The sequence below is a fragment of the Sander lucioperca genome, chromosome 16 (genome assembly GCF_008315115.2).
Source record: "Sander lucioperca isolate FBNREF2018 chromosome 16, SLUC_FBN_1.2, whole genome shotgun sequence".
NCBI lineage: Eukaryota > Metazoa > Chordata > Actinopteri > Perciformes > Percidae > Sander > Sander lucioperca.
Genome location: NC_050188.1, coordinates 8032376 through 8046128, shown reverse-complemented (window position 1 = coordinate 8046128; position 13753 = coordinate 8032376). Strand labels below are relative to the sequence as shown.

The following is a 13753-nucleotide window of genomic DNA, read 5'->3' as shown; positions in this document are numbered from 1 at the left end:
GTACAGGGCGGCTTCTACTGTTAGAACTGTGTCAGCATGTGAAATCAGCTAATTTAAATGAAAGTGACTTACAGTGACACACAGGTTTGGGCGTGTCCCACTTGCCCATCTTATTGCACTGTGTTGAGTTTCGACCCATGAGGATGAAGGAAGGCAGACAGCTGTAATGTAGCACTGTCCCCTCCACTGGGGGCCCCAGGGGCCAAGAAGACACCCGGCCATTTTCCAATGATGTCCATACCCGAGGACACAATAACACTAAAACAGAAAGGAACAGAGAGAAAGCTTTATTTTTTTCATGTTCTGAAGAGAAATCTCATACTTTGTCATAGTGTGATGTACTTTGTTATAGTGTGATAGTAGGGGTGTCACAATTCTCCAAATACACAATTAGATTTGATTTTGATATTTTCTTTTGTGACGGCAATGCCACAATAAGAGCCACTAAATGGCAGTAGGGTACTTTACAACAACATTTTGAGTTTTTCAAAATTAACAATGTGCAATGGAATGCACCATGATTTTAACAAGGTGTACATGAATGTGATATGGAGTCCTGTCAGAGCCTACATGCTCTACCTTCGCGGTTTGTTTCCATAACTCACTTACGGGGAAGGCAAAATGTTGCCACACGGTGACTTCAGGGAAGCAGGAGGATTTTCTGTTGTTTTTCTGTCATCTCCTACTCCGGCAGTGGCCATGGAGTCTGGAAAAGTCAAGCTGCAAGCCAATGCTAAGCTAACGTTACCCTGTGTCTTTAATAATAATAATAATAATAATAACTTTTATTTATTTATTTATTTATTTTCACGAAACCCAAAGACCGAATTACGGGGGAAACAGAGCTAGGGGAGGTTGTAGGCTGTGGTGAACAGGTGGTGTTTGTTTGTTGTGTTTTGGTGTTTTTTAAACATGTCCAGAGATGTAGCATTGCGTATATCTGCAGGGAGGGTGTTCCAGAGGGACAGGCTGCAACACTGAAGGCTCTGTCTCCAAAGGTACAGAGTCTGGTGTGGGGAATGGAGAGCAGGCCAGTGTCTGAGGACCGCAGGTTTCAGGGTGGGCTGTATGCATTGGATCCAGGGAGCAGGTGGAAGCCTTAGCTTTGGTGACCAACTTGGTCACTAGGAGAGTTGAGGCAGATGAGCAAGGGAGGGAGCAATGTCCCATGGCAGATTGGTGTTAGAAGGGGAGGGGCCTGATACCAGGAGTTGCTGATGGATAAGAACCACTTTGGCCTGGAAGAAATCCGCAAACTTGGTACAACAGTCAGGGTCACCTGGAGGTTGGTGGGTGTCAATGGGATGGAGGAGGCGGTTTATAGTTGAAAACAGCATTGTGAAGTGGTTTTGCTGGTTGCCAATGAGGGTGGTGTGTCTTGTTTTTTGATAAGAGCTTCTTTGTAAGAGCTCACATCGTCTTTGTAGGCCTCCAGGTGGACTGTGAGGCCAGTTCTTTTATAAAGTCTCTCCAGTCGACGACCAGAGGCCATCATGGAGCGAAGTTCGGTGGTGTACCAAGGAGCTGAACAGGTGAAGGAGAAAGAAAGGTCAAGTGGGGGACTAACACATTTGTTGGATGCACTACCAGCCACTGGCTGGTAGTGCATCTAACAAATGTGTATCTGTATCTGTGTATCCGAGAAATCGCCGATCCTGCTTTTGATTTTGATAGTGGAAATCGAAAGCTCATTTATCGATTTTTTTAAATTGAAATCGTGAAACCCCTATGTGATAGTTATAGCAGTTCAGTCACGTATTTTTATACGGCCACTGCAAACATTACAAATAGTGGCTTTAATACTTTACTACTTTAAAAGAGTGCAATTGACAAAGGGAGTAAGGGAATGGTAGCATAGCATAACAGCAGGTCATGATGTTAGTTTAGCTTTAGAGGATAAACTAAAGGAGTTACCAACCCCACCACAGGCTAAAAACAGGTACAGAAATATTAGAATAGAGTAAGAACAGTGTATCACAAAGCAGGATTCATAACAAGTAGTCCAACTGTTAACCCATATGCACGATTAATATCACCAAGTAATTAACAGGCCAGGATCAATGACGAAGTTGTTTGCCCTGGATTAACATTACAACCAACCAATCAGTGGCACGTTTTGATTGTGATGTCATTAATAGTGCGACGTGAAGGTAAAAAAAAAAAAAAAAAAAAGAAAACAAGCCATCGCAGATAAGTGGATGCTTCACTATCAGGTACGATTTAGCCTACTTCCAAGAGTTTTAAGTACTAATGCCTCTTGAACGTCTTCAAAAACATTATAGACTTAACGTGTAGACTAAACAAGCTAATGACGATAACTAGCATGACCAGCTAACGGCTAAACAAGCTAATAACGATAACTAGCATGACCAGCTAACGTGTAGGCTAAACAAGCTAATAACGATAACTAGCATGACCAGCTAGTGTGCTAGCAGTTATTAAATTGGAAAGAGTTGAGCTACCAAGTGTGATATTGATAAGAAATAAAATATCAGTGTCCAGTTATATCTCTTAAGAAGATGGAATGTCATTAGGCTAACTTTAACACTTTAATCCTATGGAAAACAGGCTACCTAGCATGACCAGCTAGTGCGCTAGCAGACTTGTGGTGGTATGCACTAGCCTAAAGGTAGCTTACTACTAAAATGTTCAAGCTAAGCCTGTCTGAGTCTGTAGACATTTTTTGATCCAGGACCACCACACAATCTGACACTAGGCACTACGCTGATGCCTGCGCCAAAGGGAAAATTATAATAAAAGAGAGAGACGTTGAACTTTAAAGTCTATAATGTTGGTTTGGCTCTTCTTTGATTCACTCATCTGCCAAAATTGTTTTTAAAATATGTTCATAGCAAAAATGGATGCATGTGATTAATTTAGATTAATTTTTTAATCGATTGACAGCACTAGTTTTAAACCATATACCATACCATAACATAGGTCTTATAACAATTTATTGTTTTGCTGTGTTTTTTCCACAGACAAACTATGTTGAAGATGTTGAAGAACAACAAAGTTTATGATGCGGACTCCGCTTTTAGTTTGGAAACCCATTCATTTGGACCACTTGCACTGGGGCATGTTCTTTCCCACCTAATTGGGAAATTGGACCAATTACAGTTTTAGTTTCTAAATAAAAACATTTATTAAACATTCTGAGTATTTTTTATCATTTCATACATTTTCATGTATGGGCAAATGAACACACACAAGAAGACTGTCTAATCAAGTTCAAGTAGTTTATTGTCATGTACTCAAAAGGAATTATGATAAGTAATGATAATGGGGTGTGTGGGAGGGGGATGACGTGGCATAACAAAAACATCATGTTTGGTTTTCTTGGATCCACATTTTCTTTTTTCTTCATTGATGACCACTTTTTTAATAATATCCTCCATTTCTGAAAGAAAAGAGTACATGGTTTTACCTCCACAGACTTTACTCACAATACAAGACTGTGGTGGTCCTGGATCAACACTTAATGACAGCACAGAATAACTGTGGCTGTGATTGTCCTGGACTACAATAAACAACAGTCCAGGATGAATGTGAGGCTGTGGTGGCCTTGGATCAACACTTAATGACTTGCAGCTAATTGTAGCATTGCATATATAAGTTGCTAATGCTATCAACTTTGATTAAAACACACATTGCTAAGGTGTTTTGTCTGTAATGTTAGTTATGCAAAATGATTCTACAGACTTAGCTTGAACATTTTAGTAGTAAGCTACCTTTAGGATAGTTCATACCACCACAAGTCTGCGAGTGCACTAGCTGGTCATGCTAGGTAGCCTGTTTTCCATAGGATTAAAGTGGTTAGCCTAATGACAGCCATTCCATCTTGTTAAGAGATATAACTGGACACTGATATTTTATTTCTTATCATAGGCGGCGCCAAGGAGGGGCTAGGGTGTGCTGTAGCTACCCCTAGGATTGCCATGGTTGATTTATAAATAAATAAAAAATCGTTAATGTGTAAATAGTATAATTTGTATTTGAAAAATGAATAAATACATTAATAAAACAAACCAATTATTTTTAAGCTAAAAAACACAGGTGATCGTATTCGGCCAAAGGGTGTAGCACACATTGAACTTTCAACCTTACTTCCGCAGTAACGTATTCACACAGAAGAAGAAGAGCTCAATATTTGGAACTGATAGGATTAGAGAAGTGAGTCTAACGCTAGCAATGGATAGTTTTTTACTTTTTACTAAAGAAATAGTTCTAGCATTACCACAAACCACTAATTGTCATTAAACTTTGGACAGAGCCCTATTTTCCCCTGCTTCCAGTCTTTTTGCTAAGCTAGGCTAACCTCGCCCTGACTCCAGCTCTGTACTTAACACACAGACATGAGACTGATTCATTTGAACAGATTTTCCAAAATGTTACACTTTACCTTTGCAGTTCTTCCTAGTAAATGGTATATTTTGAATGGGTAAGTATACTGACATAACTACTATAATTATGGATTCCATCCAGTGTCACTTCAGGCCAAGTCTTCCTTCTGTCATTGTCATGTTTTCATCTACACTACCGGTCAAAGGTTTGGGGTCACTTAGAAATGTCCATTCCAGACAGAATACCAGCTGAGATCAGTTGCATTGTTTTTTTAAACGGGGCAGCAGTTTACAGATTCCATTATGTGCTTACATAATTGCAAAAGGGTTCTCGACTGTTGTAGACAGAAGTGGCTGAAGAAACGCTTGAAATCCATGCTTTTTGGTCTAAACGTCATACCCAAATTAAAAGTGGTACAGCTCCCATATACTTTGACACTCTGGGGTGTGCCTGATATCATTGGAATAGGTAACCTTTGTCTTATTTAAAGTCACAATGAAAGAGCATTTTAGTACATCTTGTACAGATCTGAACAGATCAATCTAAAGTGTAAATTGTATAGTGTGTACAAGGTAACCACCTAACTATATAGTATATTTTAAGAAATTAAGTTACACATTTTCATATAAGATTATCCAAATTTTCTTTCACTTTGCAATTTAAAAGAACAGGAAACTTGATTTAGAATAACGTTTTGTCCATTTCTATATATCAATCAAACGATTATTACACATTTTTATTATTAACTTATGCATTAATAATAATACATAAATGTATATGGGGAGGGGGAGGGGGATCCTGAGCGTAGCAGCTCCTCCTGAGCCTCTCAGTGCTGCCTGTTGTATCCGATACCTTCCTCCTGACCCCAACAGGGACAAAAGGCTGTTACCTAGGTGGTTTGGATCTTTAATGATTCTCCTAGCCTTTTTCTTGCAGCGCCTGGTGTAAATATCCTTTAGGCAGGGTAGGGCATGTTCCCCGTCAGGATGCTCTCGATGATGCAGGAGGAGAAATTCATCAGTAATTGAGGGCGTCTGAGTTGAAAGTCTCTGCCTTGCCTTTCTCCCCTCTGAGTCAGTATGCAGTGCCCAGGTCAGACCCTCGCTGATGTGGACACCAAGGGACTTGAAGCTGTCCACCCTCTCCACTGAGGAACCGTTGACATTAAGGGAGCGTAATTCCTTCCCTGCTTCTTCCCAAAGTCCACTATCATCTCTTTAGTCTTGCTGACATTCATCAGTAGGTTGCTGTCCTGACAACAGCAAGTCAGGTCCTCTACTTTTTTCAGGTAGAGCTTTTCATTGTCTGTGATCAGGCCCACCACAGCTGTGTTTTCAGCAAACCTGATGATGGTGTTGGAGTTGAAAGTGACTACCCAGTCGTGGGTGTACAGCGGGAGTATAGCAGGGGACTCAGAACACTGCCTGGGGTGCTCTGGTGTTAAGGATGAGGGTGGAAGATTTGTGTTCGCCCCCACCCTCACCACCTGGAGTCTGCCTGTCTTGAAGTTAAGGATCCACATGCACGTTCAGGTGTTTAATCCCAGGTCCGTGAGCCTTGTGGCGAGCCTGGAGGGAACTATGGTTTAAATGCTAAACTGTTACACACAAAAGCATAGCATGATAATAGCAACTTCTCCATCTTTCCATAATGTAGTAAGACACTTATACTAATCAATTTTTTTTTGTATTTTTTATTTCTGAACATACAGAACAGACAAACACAACTGAACAATAACAAAAACCATCTCCCACCCCCCACCCTCTCCGGTCTCGAGGAAAACAAAAATAAACAAGTAAGCAAAAACAAAAACAGAAATCACACCTTGCCTAGTCACTCTCCTCTAATTCTTGTGATGCTGAGGTCATTAGGACTGAAACTTGTGCTGCTGCGTTTTTCCCTAGATCTATAGTCAATGATTTGGCTTTGTTAATCATTGCTGTAGAGAGCTCAAGCATAACTATGTCTAGAAAATATGCCAGCTACTGTTTTATACAAAGCGAGTGGGGGGGGGGGAGCCAGCGTTGAGCTATAATTTTCTTGGTTGCGGTTGAGCCAGCTAGCCAAACTTTCTTCTGTTTCCCAAGCAGGTGTAATTTAGAGTCATCATTAAGTAACAAAACAATCGAGTCAGTAGGGATTCGACATCCTATCACATCAGATATTATTGATGTTGTTTTATTCCAGAACTCATGCACCTGTTCACACTCCCAGACCACGTGCAGGAAAGTTCCAGTTTGTTCAGGTTGACAGAACATGCAATAGGGAGTAGGAATGACTTACGAGACGTATCTCTTCTGATGAGTCCAGTATGTCCTATGACATATGTTGAAGTGGATCTGCTGGTGATTTGGGTTCTTGGAACACTGGAAAGTGTCATCCCAAACTGTCTCCCAATTAATTGCGTTCTCCTCAGGGCTCAGCTCTCGCTCCCATTTCCTTGCTATTGGGAGTTCTCCTATGGATACTTGCATCAGTTTAGCATAGATCTTGGACGCTAATCCTCTCACAGGAAAATCAACAAACCATTTAATAACTGGGTGTTTCCCCATGGCACTCCATAACATTTTAGGACTGCTCTTAAGCGCAGATACAAGAAGAAGAATGTCCTGGGGACCTCACAACTAGCTCTTAGGTCTTCAAAACTCAACATACCTTTCTCATTGAATAGCTGGTTTAAAGTATAAATGCCTCGGTCACTCCACTGCTTACAAGCAAAGGGTTTATTACCAGACATTAAGTGTGTATTGTGCCAAATTGGGGTGTCCAGATGCCACTTGTTGGTGTAGCATAGTTGCTCCTCCACCTGTTTAAAGTTAGTCAATGTGTTGGTGATAATAGGGCCATAGGCTAGCATACACTTTTTTTGGACACACACCTGCAAATGCAAGGTCTTGCAGTCTTAGACTTCCAGTGAGGTTTTGCTCTATTTCTTTCCATGGGACTGTAGATGAGGGGTCAATCCACACTCTGAGGACCCGTAACTGAAAGGCTCTGTGATACACTTTAAGGTTGGGGAGGGCCAAGCCTCCCATGTTTGAGGTACGTTGCAGGGTAGAGTATTTTAGCCTAGATTGTTTATTAGTCCAAATATATCGCCGAATTAAGGTATCAAGTTTCTTCCAGAAATGTATCAGTGGAGGTAAGGGAATCATTGTACTTAAGAAATTCACACAAGGAACTATGTTCATTTTAACAACAGCAGTCCTGGAGCGTAGTGATGCCGGCAGCGCAGACCAATTGGCCAGATCCCTTTGAACATTACTTAATATAGTTTCATAGTTGTCCTGGACAACTCGCTGTATGGTGATGCCCAAATATGTAATTTTGCTTTGGGTTGGTATTGTAACACTAATGGTTGATGCCACATGCCTGTTGTTCAATAAAAGAAGGTTAGATTTATTCCAGTTAATGTTATAGCCGGAGATTGAGCCAAATTCGTTGAAAATCTTAAGAATTTTCGGAATAGAGTCCTCAAGATCAGCAATGTACAACAAAATATTGTCTGCAAATAATGATATTGAGCTGCTACTGGATTTAATCTGGATATTACAGATTTTATTTTGCCTTATGGCTTGGGCTAATGGTTCAAGAGAGATTGCAAATAGCATGGGGGAGAGCGGACATCCCTGTCGCGAGCCCCGCTTAATGGGAAATGGCTGAGAGTGTAATCCATTGGTTGAGACTATGGCCGTGGGATTTGCATATAAAGTACGCACCATGTCAATGAATTTGGCCCTCAAACCAAGCCTCTCCATTACTTGCCACAAGTAGTTCCACTCTAGGCCGTCGAAAAACTTTTCCGTGTCCACTGATAAAACTGCTGCTGTTGTTGGAAGGTTTTTGGCTTCTTCTATTACATGAAATAGTCTGCATACATTGTCTGCAGCATGACGCTTGGGTATAAAACCTGATTGGTCGGGGTGGACTAGCTTCTCAATAAAGCACTCTAACTCTGACTTTGGAATAAAGCTTAATATCAGTCCCGATGAGGCTGATGGGCCTGTAATTTGAGCAATCCGTAGGATCTTAACCTTTCTTTGGCATAATGGAAATCAGCGCAGTGTTGGTTTGTTGGTGAAAAGTACCCTTCTCTATGGCTGAAGTTAAAGCTTGTAAAATGGTAGGTCCTAATATGTCAAAATACTGTAGAAGAAGTTCTGATGGAATGCCATCCAACCCTGGTGTTTTCCCTTTTTTAACGCTGATTTAAGTTCCTCTAAGGTTATCGCTGACCCAGTTTAGTTCTTTTAGGAACTTCTGGCACCGTGTCGAATCTGGGTTGCAGGAGGACTTTTGAGTAAAAGGATTGAAAAGTGGCACTGATATCCTTAGAATTTGTTGAGATACCTCGGTCTGTGCGGATGCTGTTGATAGTAGCTCCGGATTTGCTTTGTTTTAATTTCAGAGTAAGCAATTTGCTTGGTTAACAGCCGTTAAAATAGTAATTTTGCCTCACTCTGTGCATTATGAACTCAGCTCTCCTTAGCAGATCATTCAGCTCTGTTCGACTTGTGACTAGAAGAGTTTGTGTAGATTTAGAAAAACAAGTCTTAAGAGACTGCGAAAAAAAACGATTTACAGCGTTGTTCCAGTCCGCTATCCTAGCCTCTCTTTTCCTCTTCAAATTGACCGCGAAGGAGGATGTAAAATCTCTAATAAATCCTTTAGTTGCTTCCCATGTATATGCAGGGTCCGAAACTGAGTCAGTATTAATTGATACAAATTCAGCCAGTTTGGTTCTAAATTCTGTATCAAAAGCTGTGTTCTGGAGAAGGGAATTATTAAATTGCCATCTCCTAGATCTTTCTCCTAACATATCACAACAGAATGTGGTTATCAGCGCATTGTGATCAGACAGAATTGCTGGTTATATTGCTATCGTGTGGAACATTGTCTTAAGCTCACTGGAGCACAACATATAATCAATGTGGGAGTGGGTGAGGTGGCGTGTGGAAAAGAAGGTGTAATCCTTGCTAGTAGGGTTGTGCATCCTCCATATATCTGTAAGATAGTGGGATTCCACAACTGCTTTAAACATGTCCGATATGCGTTTTTGGGCTTTCGTGTGATTGACCCGATCTATCCTGATTTAAATCAAGTACTGCATTCATGTCTCCCCCTATGATTATTGAATATTCGTTGAGAGAGACTAATTCATTGGTTAGGCGTGGGAAAACATTTTCATCATATGTAGCATATACCGAAACAAAGGCTATTTTCCTACTCCTTATCGTGGTACATATATAAGATATCCTGCCTGATCCGTCTTTACTGCTTTTGTCTACGGTGAGTGCGCATTTCCGCAACAGCAACACGATGAAGCCCTTGGTTTTGGTGTCGTCACTAGATGGGGCAACAACCTTAAAGTATTTATTTTGTAGACAATTTACATCTCTTTTACGTAAATGTGACTCCTGTATAAGCGCCAGGTCTATGTTTTGCCTTCTTAAATAGTCAAGGAATTTAGCTCGTTTGATTAGCCCGTTTAGCCCCCTGATGTTGACTGAAAGGATTGAGAGCTCACCCATCTTCAAAATTTACACGCATACGTGTCTTGAGTACCCTACCGGATTTTGCCAACAAATCTGTAGCAAAGGGTGAACTATTAGCTCTGAGAAAGGTGTGACAAAAACATAAAAAGTAAAATAAATCCCCTTACCCTCTGAGACCGCAGACCCGTTCCCTTATCTGTAAGATGCGTGACCACATCAAAGTTTTGCGCAAAACTCCAGCTCAAAACTGCACCTCCTGTCTTAAGTCACAGGTTAAATTGAAACAGGTCTTGTGAATTCCTCTCCTGGAACCATCACCTTATCGTGGTGGAGAGGTTTGTGTGTCCCTATGAACCTGAGGGCTGTGTTGTCTGGAGCTTTGTGCTCCTGGTAGGGTCTCCCAAGGCAAAGTGGTCTCAGGGGAGGGGCCAGACAAAGAATGGTTCAAAAACCCTATGAAAAAACGAGGTAGAGATGGAGTGACCCTGCCCGGAGGAAGCCCGGGGCCCCCGTCTGGAGCCAGGCCCAGATGGAGGGCCCGTCAGCGAGCGCCTGGTGGCCGGGTTTGCCACGGAGCCCGGCCGGGCACAGCCCGAAATAGCTACGTGGCACCTATCTCTCCAACCCATGGGCCCACCACCTGTGGGAGGAACCGCTGGGGTCGGGTGCGCTGCCACATGGGTGGCAGTGAAGGTCAGGGGCCTCGACGGACCAGACCCGGGCGGGAGACGCTGGCTCTGGGGACGTGGAACGTCACCTCTCTGTGGGGGAAGGAGCCGGAACTTGTGCGGGAGGTGGAGCGCTACCAGTTGGATCTGGTGGGGCTTACCTCTACGCACAGTCTCGGTTCTGGAACCATACTCCTGGATAGGGGTTGGACTCTTTTCTTCTCCGGAGTTGCCCAGGGTGTGAGGCGCCGGGCGGGTGTGGCGATACTCATAAGCCCCCGGCTGAGCGCCGCTACGTTGGAGTTTACCCCGGTGGACGAGAGGGTCGCCTCCCTACGCCTGCGGGTTGTGGGGGGGAAAACTCTGACTGTTGTTTGTGCGTATGCACCAAACAAGAGCTCGGAGTATTCGGCCTTCTTGGAGACCTTGAATGGAGTCCTGTATGGGGCTCCAGTAGGGGACTCCATAGTTCTGCTGGGGGGCTTCAACGCGCACGTGGGAAATGATGGAGACACATGGAGAGGCGTGATTGGGAGGAACGGCCTCCCTGATCTAAACCAGAGTGGTTGTTTGTTGTTGGACTTCTGTGCTAGTCATGGATTGTCTATAACGAACACCATGTTCGAACATAGGGATGCTCATAAGTGTACTTGGTACCAGAGCACCCTAGGCCAAAGGTCAATGATCGATTTTATAATCGTTTCATCTGATCTGAGGCCGTATGTTTTGGACACTCGGGTGAAGAGAGGGGCAGAGCTGTCAACTGATCACCATCTGGTGGTGAGTTGGGTCAGAGGGTGGGGGAAGACTCTGGACAGACCTGGTAAGCCCAAACGGGTAGTGCGGGTAAATTGGGAACGTCTGGAGGAGGCCCCTGTCCGACAGACTTTCAACTCACACCTCCGGCGGAGCTTTTCGTGCATCCCTGTGGAGGCTGGGGGCATTGAACCCGAGTGGACAATGTTCAAAGTTTCCAAGAGCTGTGGTCTTAGGTGCCTCAAGGGGCGGTAACCCACGAACACCGTGGTGGACACCGGTGGTCAGGGAAGCCGTCCGACTGAAGAAGGAGTCTTTCCGGGATATGTTATCCCAGAGGACTCCGGAGGCAGTTGCAAGGTACCGAAGGGCCCGAAGGGCTGCAGCCTCTGCCGTGAAAGAGGCAAAGCAGCGGGTGTGGGAGAAGTTCGGAGAAGACATGGAGAAGGACTTTCGGTCGGCACCAAGGTGCTTCTGGAAAACCGTTCACCACCTCAGGAGGGGAAAGCGGGGAACCATCCAAGCTGTGTACAGTAAGGATGGGACGCTGTTGACCTCAACTGAGGAGGTAATAGGGCGGTGGAAGGAGCACTTTGAGGAACTCCTAAATCCGACTAATACGCCCTCTATGGTAGAGGCAGAGCTGGAGGATGATGGGGGATTGTCGTCAATTTCCCTGGTGGAAGTTGCTGAGGTAGTTAAACAACTCCACAGTGGCAAAGCCCCAGGGATTGATGAGATCCGTCCAGAAATGCTTAAAGCTCTGGGTGTGGAGGGGTTGTCTTGGTTGACACGCCTCTTCAACATTGCGTGGAAGTCGGGGACGGTGCCTAAGGAGTGGCAGACCGGGGTGGTGGTTCCCCTTTTCAAAAAGGGGGACCAGAGGGTGTGTGCCAATTACAGGGGTATCACACTTCTCAGCCTCCCCGGTAAAGTCTACTCCAAGGTGCTGGAAAGGAGGGTTCGGTCGATAGTCGAACCTCAGGTTGAAGAGGAACAATGTGGATTCCGTCCTGGTCGTGGAACAACGGACCAGATCTTTACTCTCGCAAGGATCCTGGAGGGAGCCTGGGAGTATGCCCAACCGGTCTACGTGTGTTTCGTGGATCTGGAGAAGGCGTATGACCGGGTCCCCCGGGAGATACTGTGGGAGGTGCTGCGGGAGTATGGGGTGAGGGGGTCCCTACTCAGGGCCATCCAATCTCTGTACGACCAAAGCGAGAGCTGTGTCCGGGTTCTCGGCAGTAAGTCGGACTCGTTTCAGGTGAGAGTTGGCCTCCGCCAGGGCTGCGCTTTGTCACCAATCCTGTTTGTAGTATTTATGGACAGGATATCGAGGCGTAGTCGGGGTGGAGAGGGGTTGCAGTTTGATGAGCTGGGGATCTCGTCGCTGCTTTTTGCGGATGATGTGGTCCTGATGGCATCATCGGCCTGTGACCTTCAGCACTCACTGGATCGGTTCGCAGCCGAGTGTGAAGCGGCTGGGATGAGGATCAGCACCTCTAAATCTGAGGCCATGGTTCTCAGCAGGAAACCGATGGGGTGCCTTCTCCAGGTAGGGAATGAGTCTTTACCCCAAGTGAAGGAGTTAAAGTACCTTGGGGTATTGTTCGCGAGTGAGGGGACAATGGAGCGGGAGATTGGTCGGAGAATCGGCGCAGCGGGTGCGGTATTACACTCAATGTATCGCACCGTTGTGACGAAAAGAGAGCTGAGCCAGAAGGCAAAGCTCTCAATCTACCGGTCAGTTTTCGTTCCTACCCTCACCTATGGTCATGAAGGCTGGGTCATGACCGAAAGAACGAGATCCAGGGTACAAGCGGCCGAAATGGGTTTCCTCAGGAGGGTGGCTGGCGTCTCCCTTAGAGATAGGGTGAGAAGCTCAGTCATCCGTGAGGAGCTCGGAGTAGAGCCGCTGCTCCTTCGCGTCGAAAGGAGCCAGTTGAGGTGGTTCGGGCATCTGGTAAGGATGCCCCCTGGGCGCCTCCCTAGGGAGGTGTTCCAGGCACGTCCAGCTGGGAGGAGGCCTCGGGGAAGACCCAGGACTAGGTGGAGAGATTATATCTCCAACCTGGCCTGGGAACGCCTCGGGATCCCCCAGTCGGAGCTGGTTAATGTGGCTCGGGAAAGGGAAGTTTGGGGTCCCCTGCTGGAGCTGCTACCCCCGCGACCCGTTACCGGATAAGCGGAAGAAGATGGATGGAGGTCTGGTGAATTCTTATGTTAAACATGAACAATATTATAAACACCTTAAAGATAGACTAGATCTCAATCAGCTGTTAAGTTCTGAAGTAGGTTATGTAAGAAACAATTTCTGGAATAAGCTGTGTGTAAAACACACCAATCTAGTTGGAGCAATAAGCAGACTATGAGCTGAACAGACACATCCCGTATGCTCCCTCAGTCCAGCCAAATGTCAACAAACACAGACTGTAAACTGACCAGCCAGCATTCATCATGTATTTTCAGTCTGGTTAAGTGTCCCTTTAA

The 13753-nt window shown here is 44.8% G+C and overlaps 1 protein-coding gene across 3 annotated transcripts in view; it reads right to left on the bottom strand.

Annotated features, from left to right (window-relative positions):
• gabbr1b (gamma-aminobutyric acid (GABA) B receptor, 1b) overlaps positions 1-13753 on the bottom strand; it is a 275139-nt gene that overhangs the window by 193468 nt on the left and 67918 nt on the right. For all 3 annotated transcript variants that reach the window (XM_035992923.1, XM_031278814.2, XM_031278815.2), the window contains exon 5: positions 73-258. In XM_035992923.1, coding sequence (XP_035848816.1) covers positions 73-258 — 186 coding nt within the window. The remainder of the gene's footprint in view (positions 1-72; positions 259-13753) is intronic.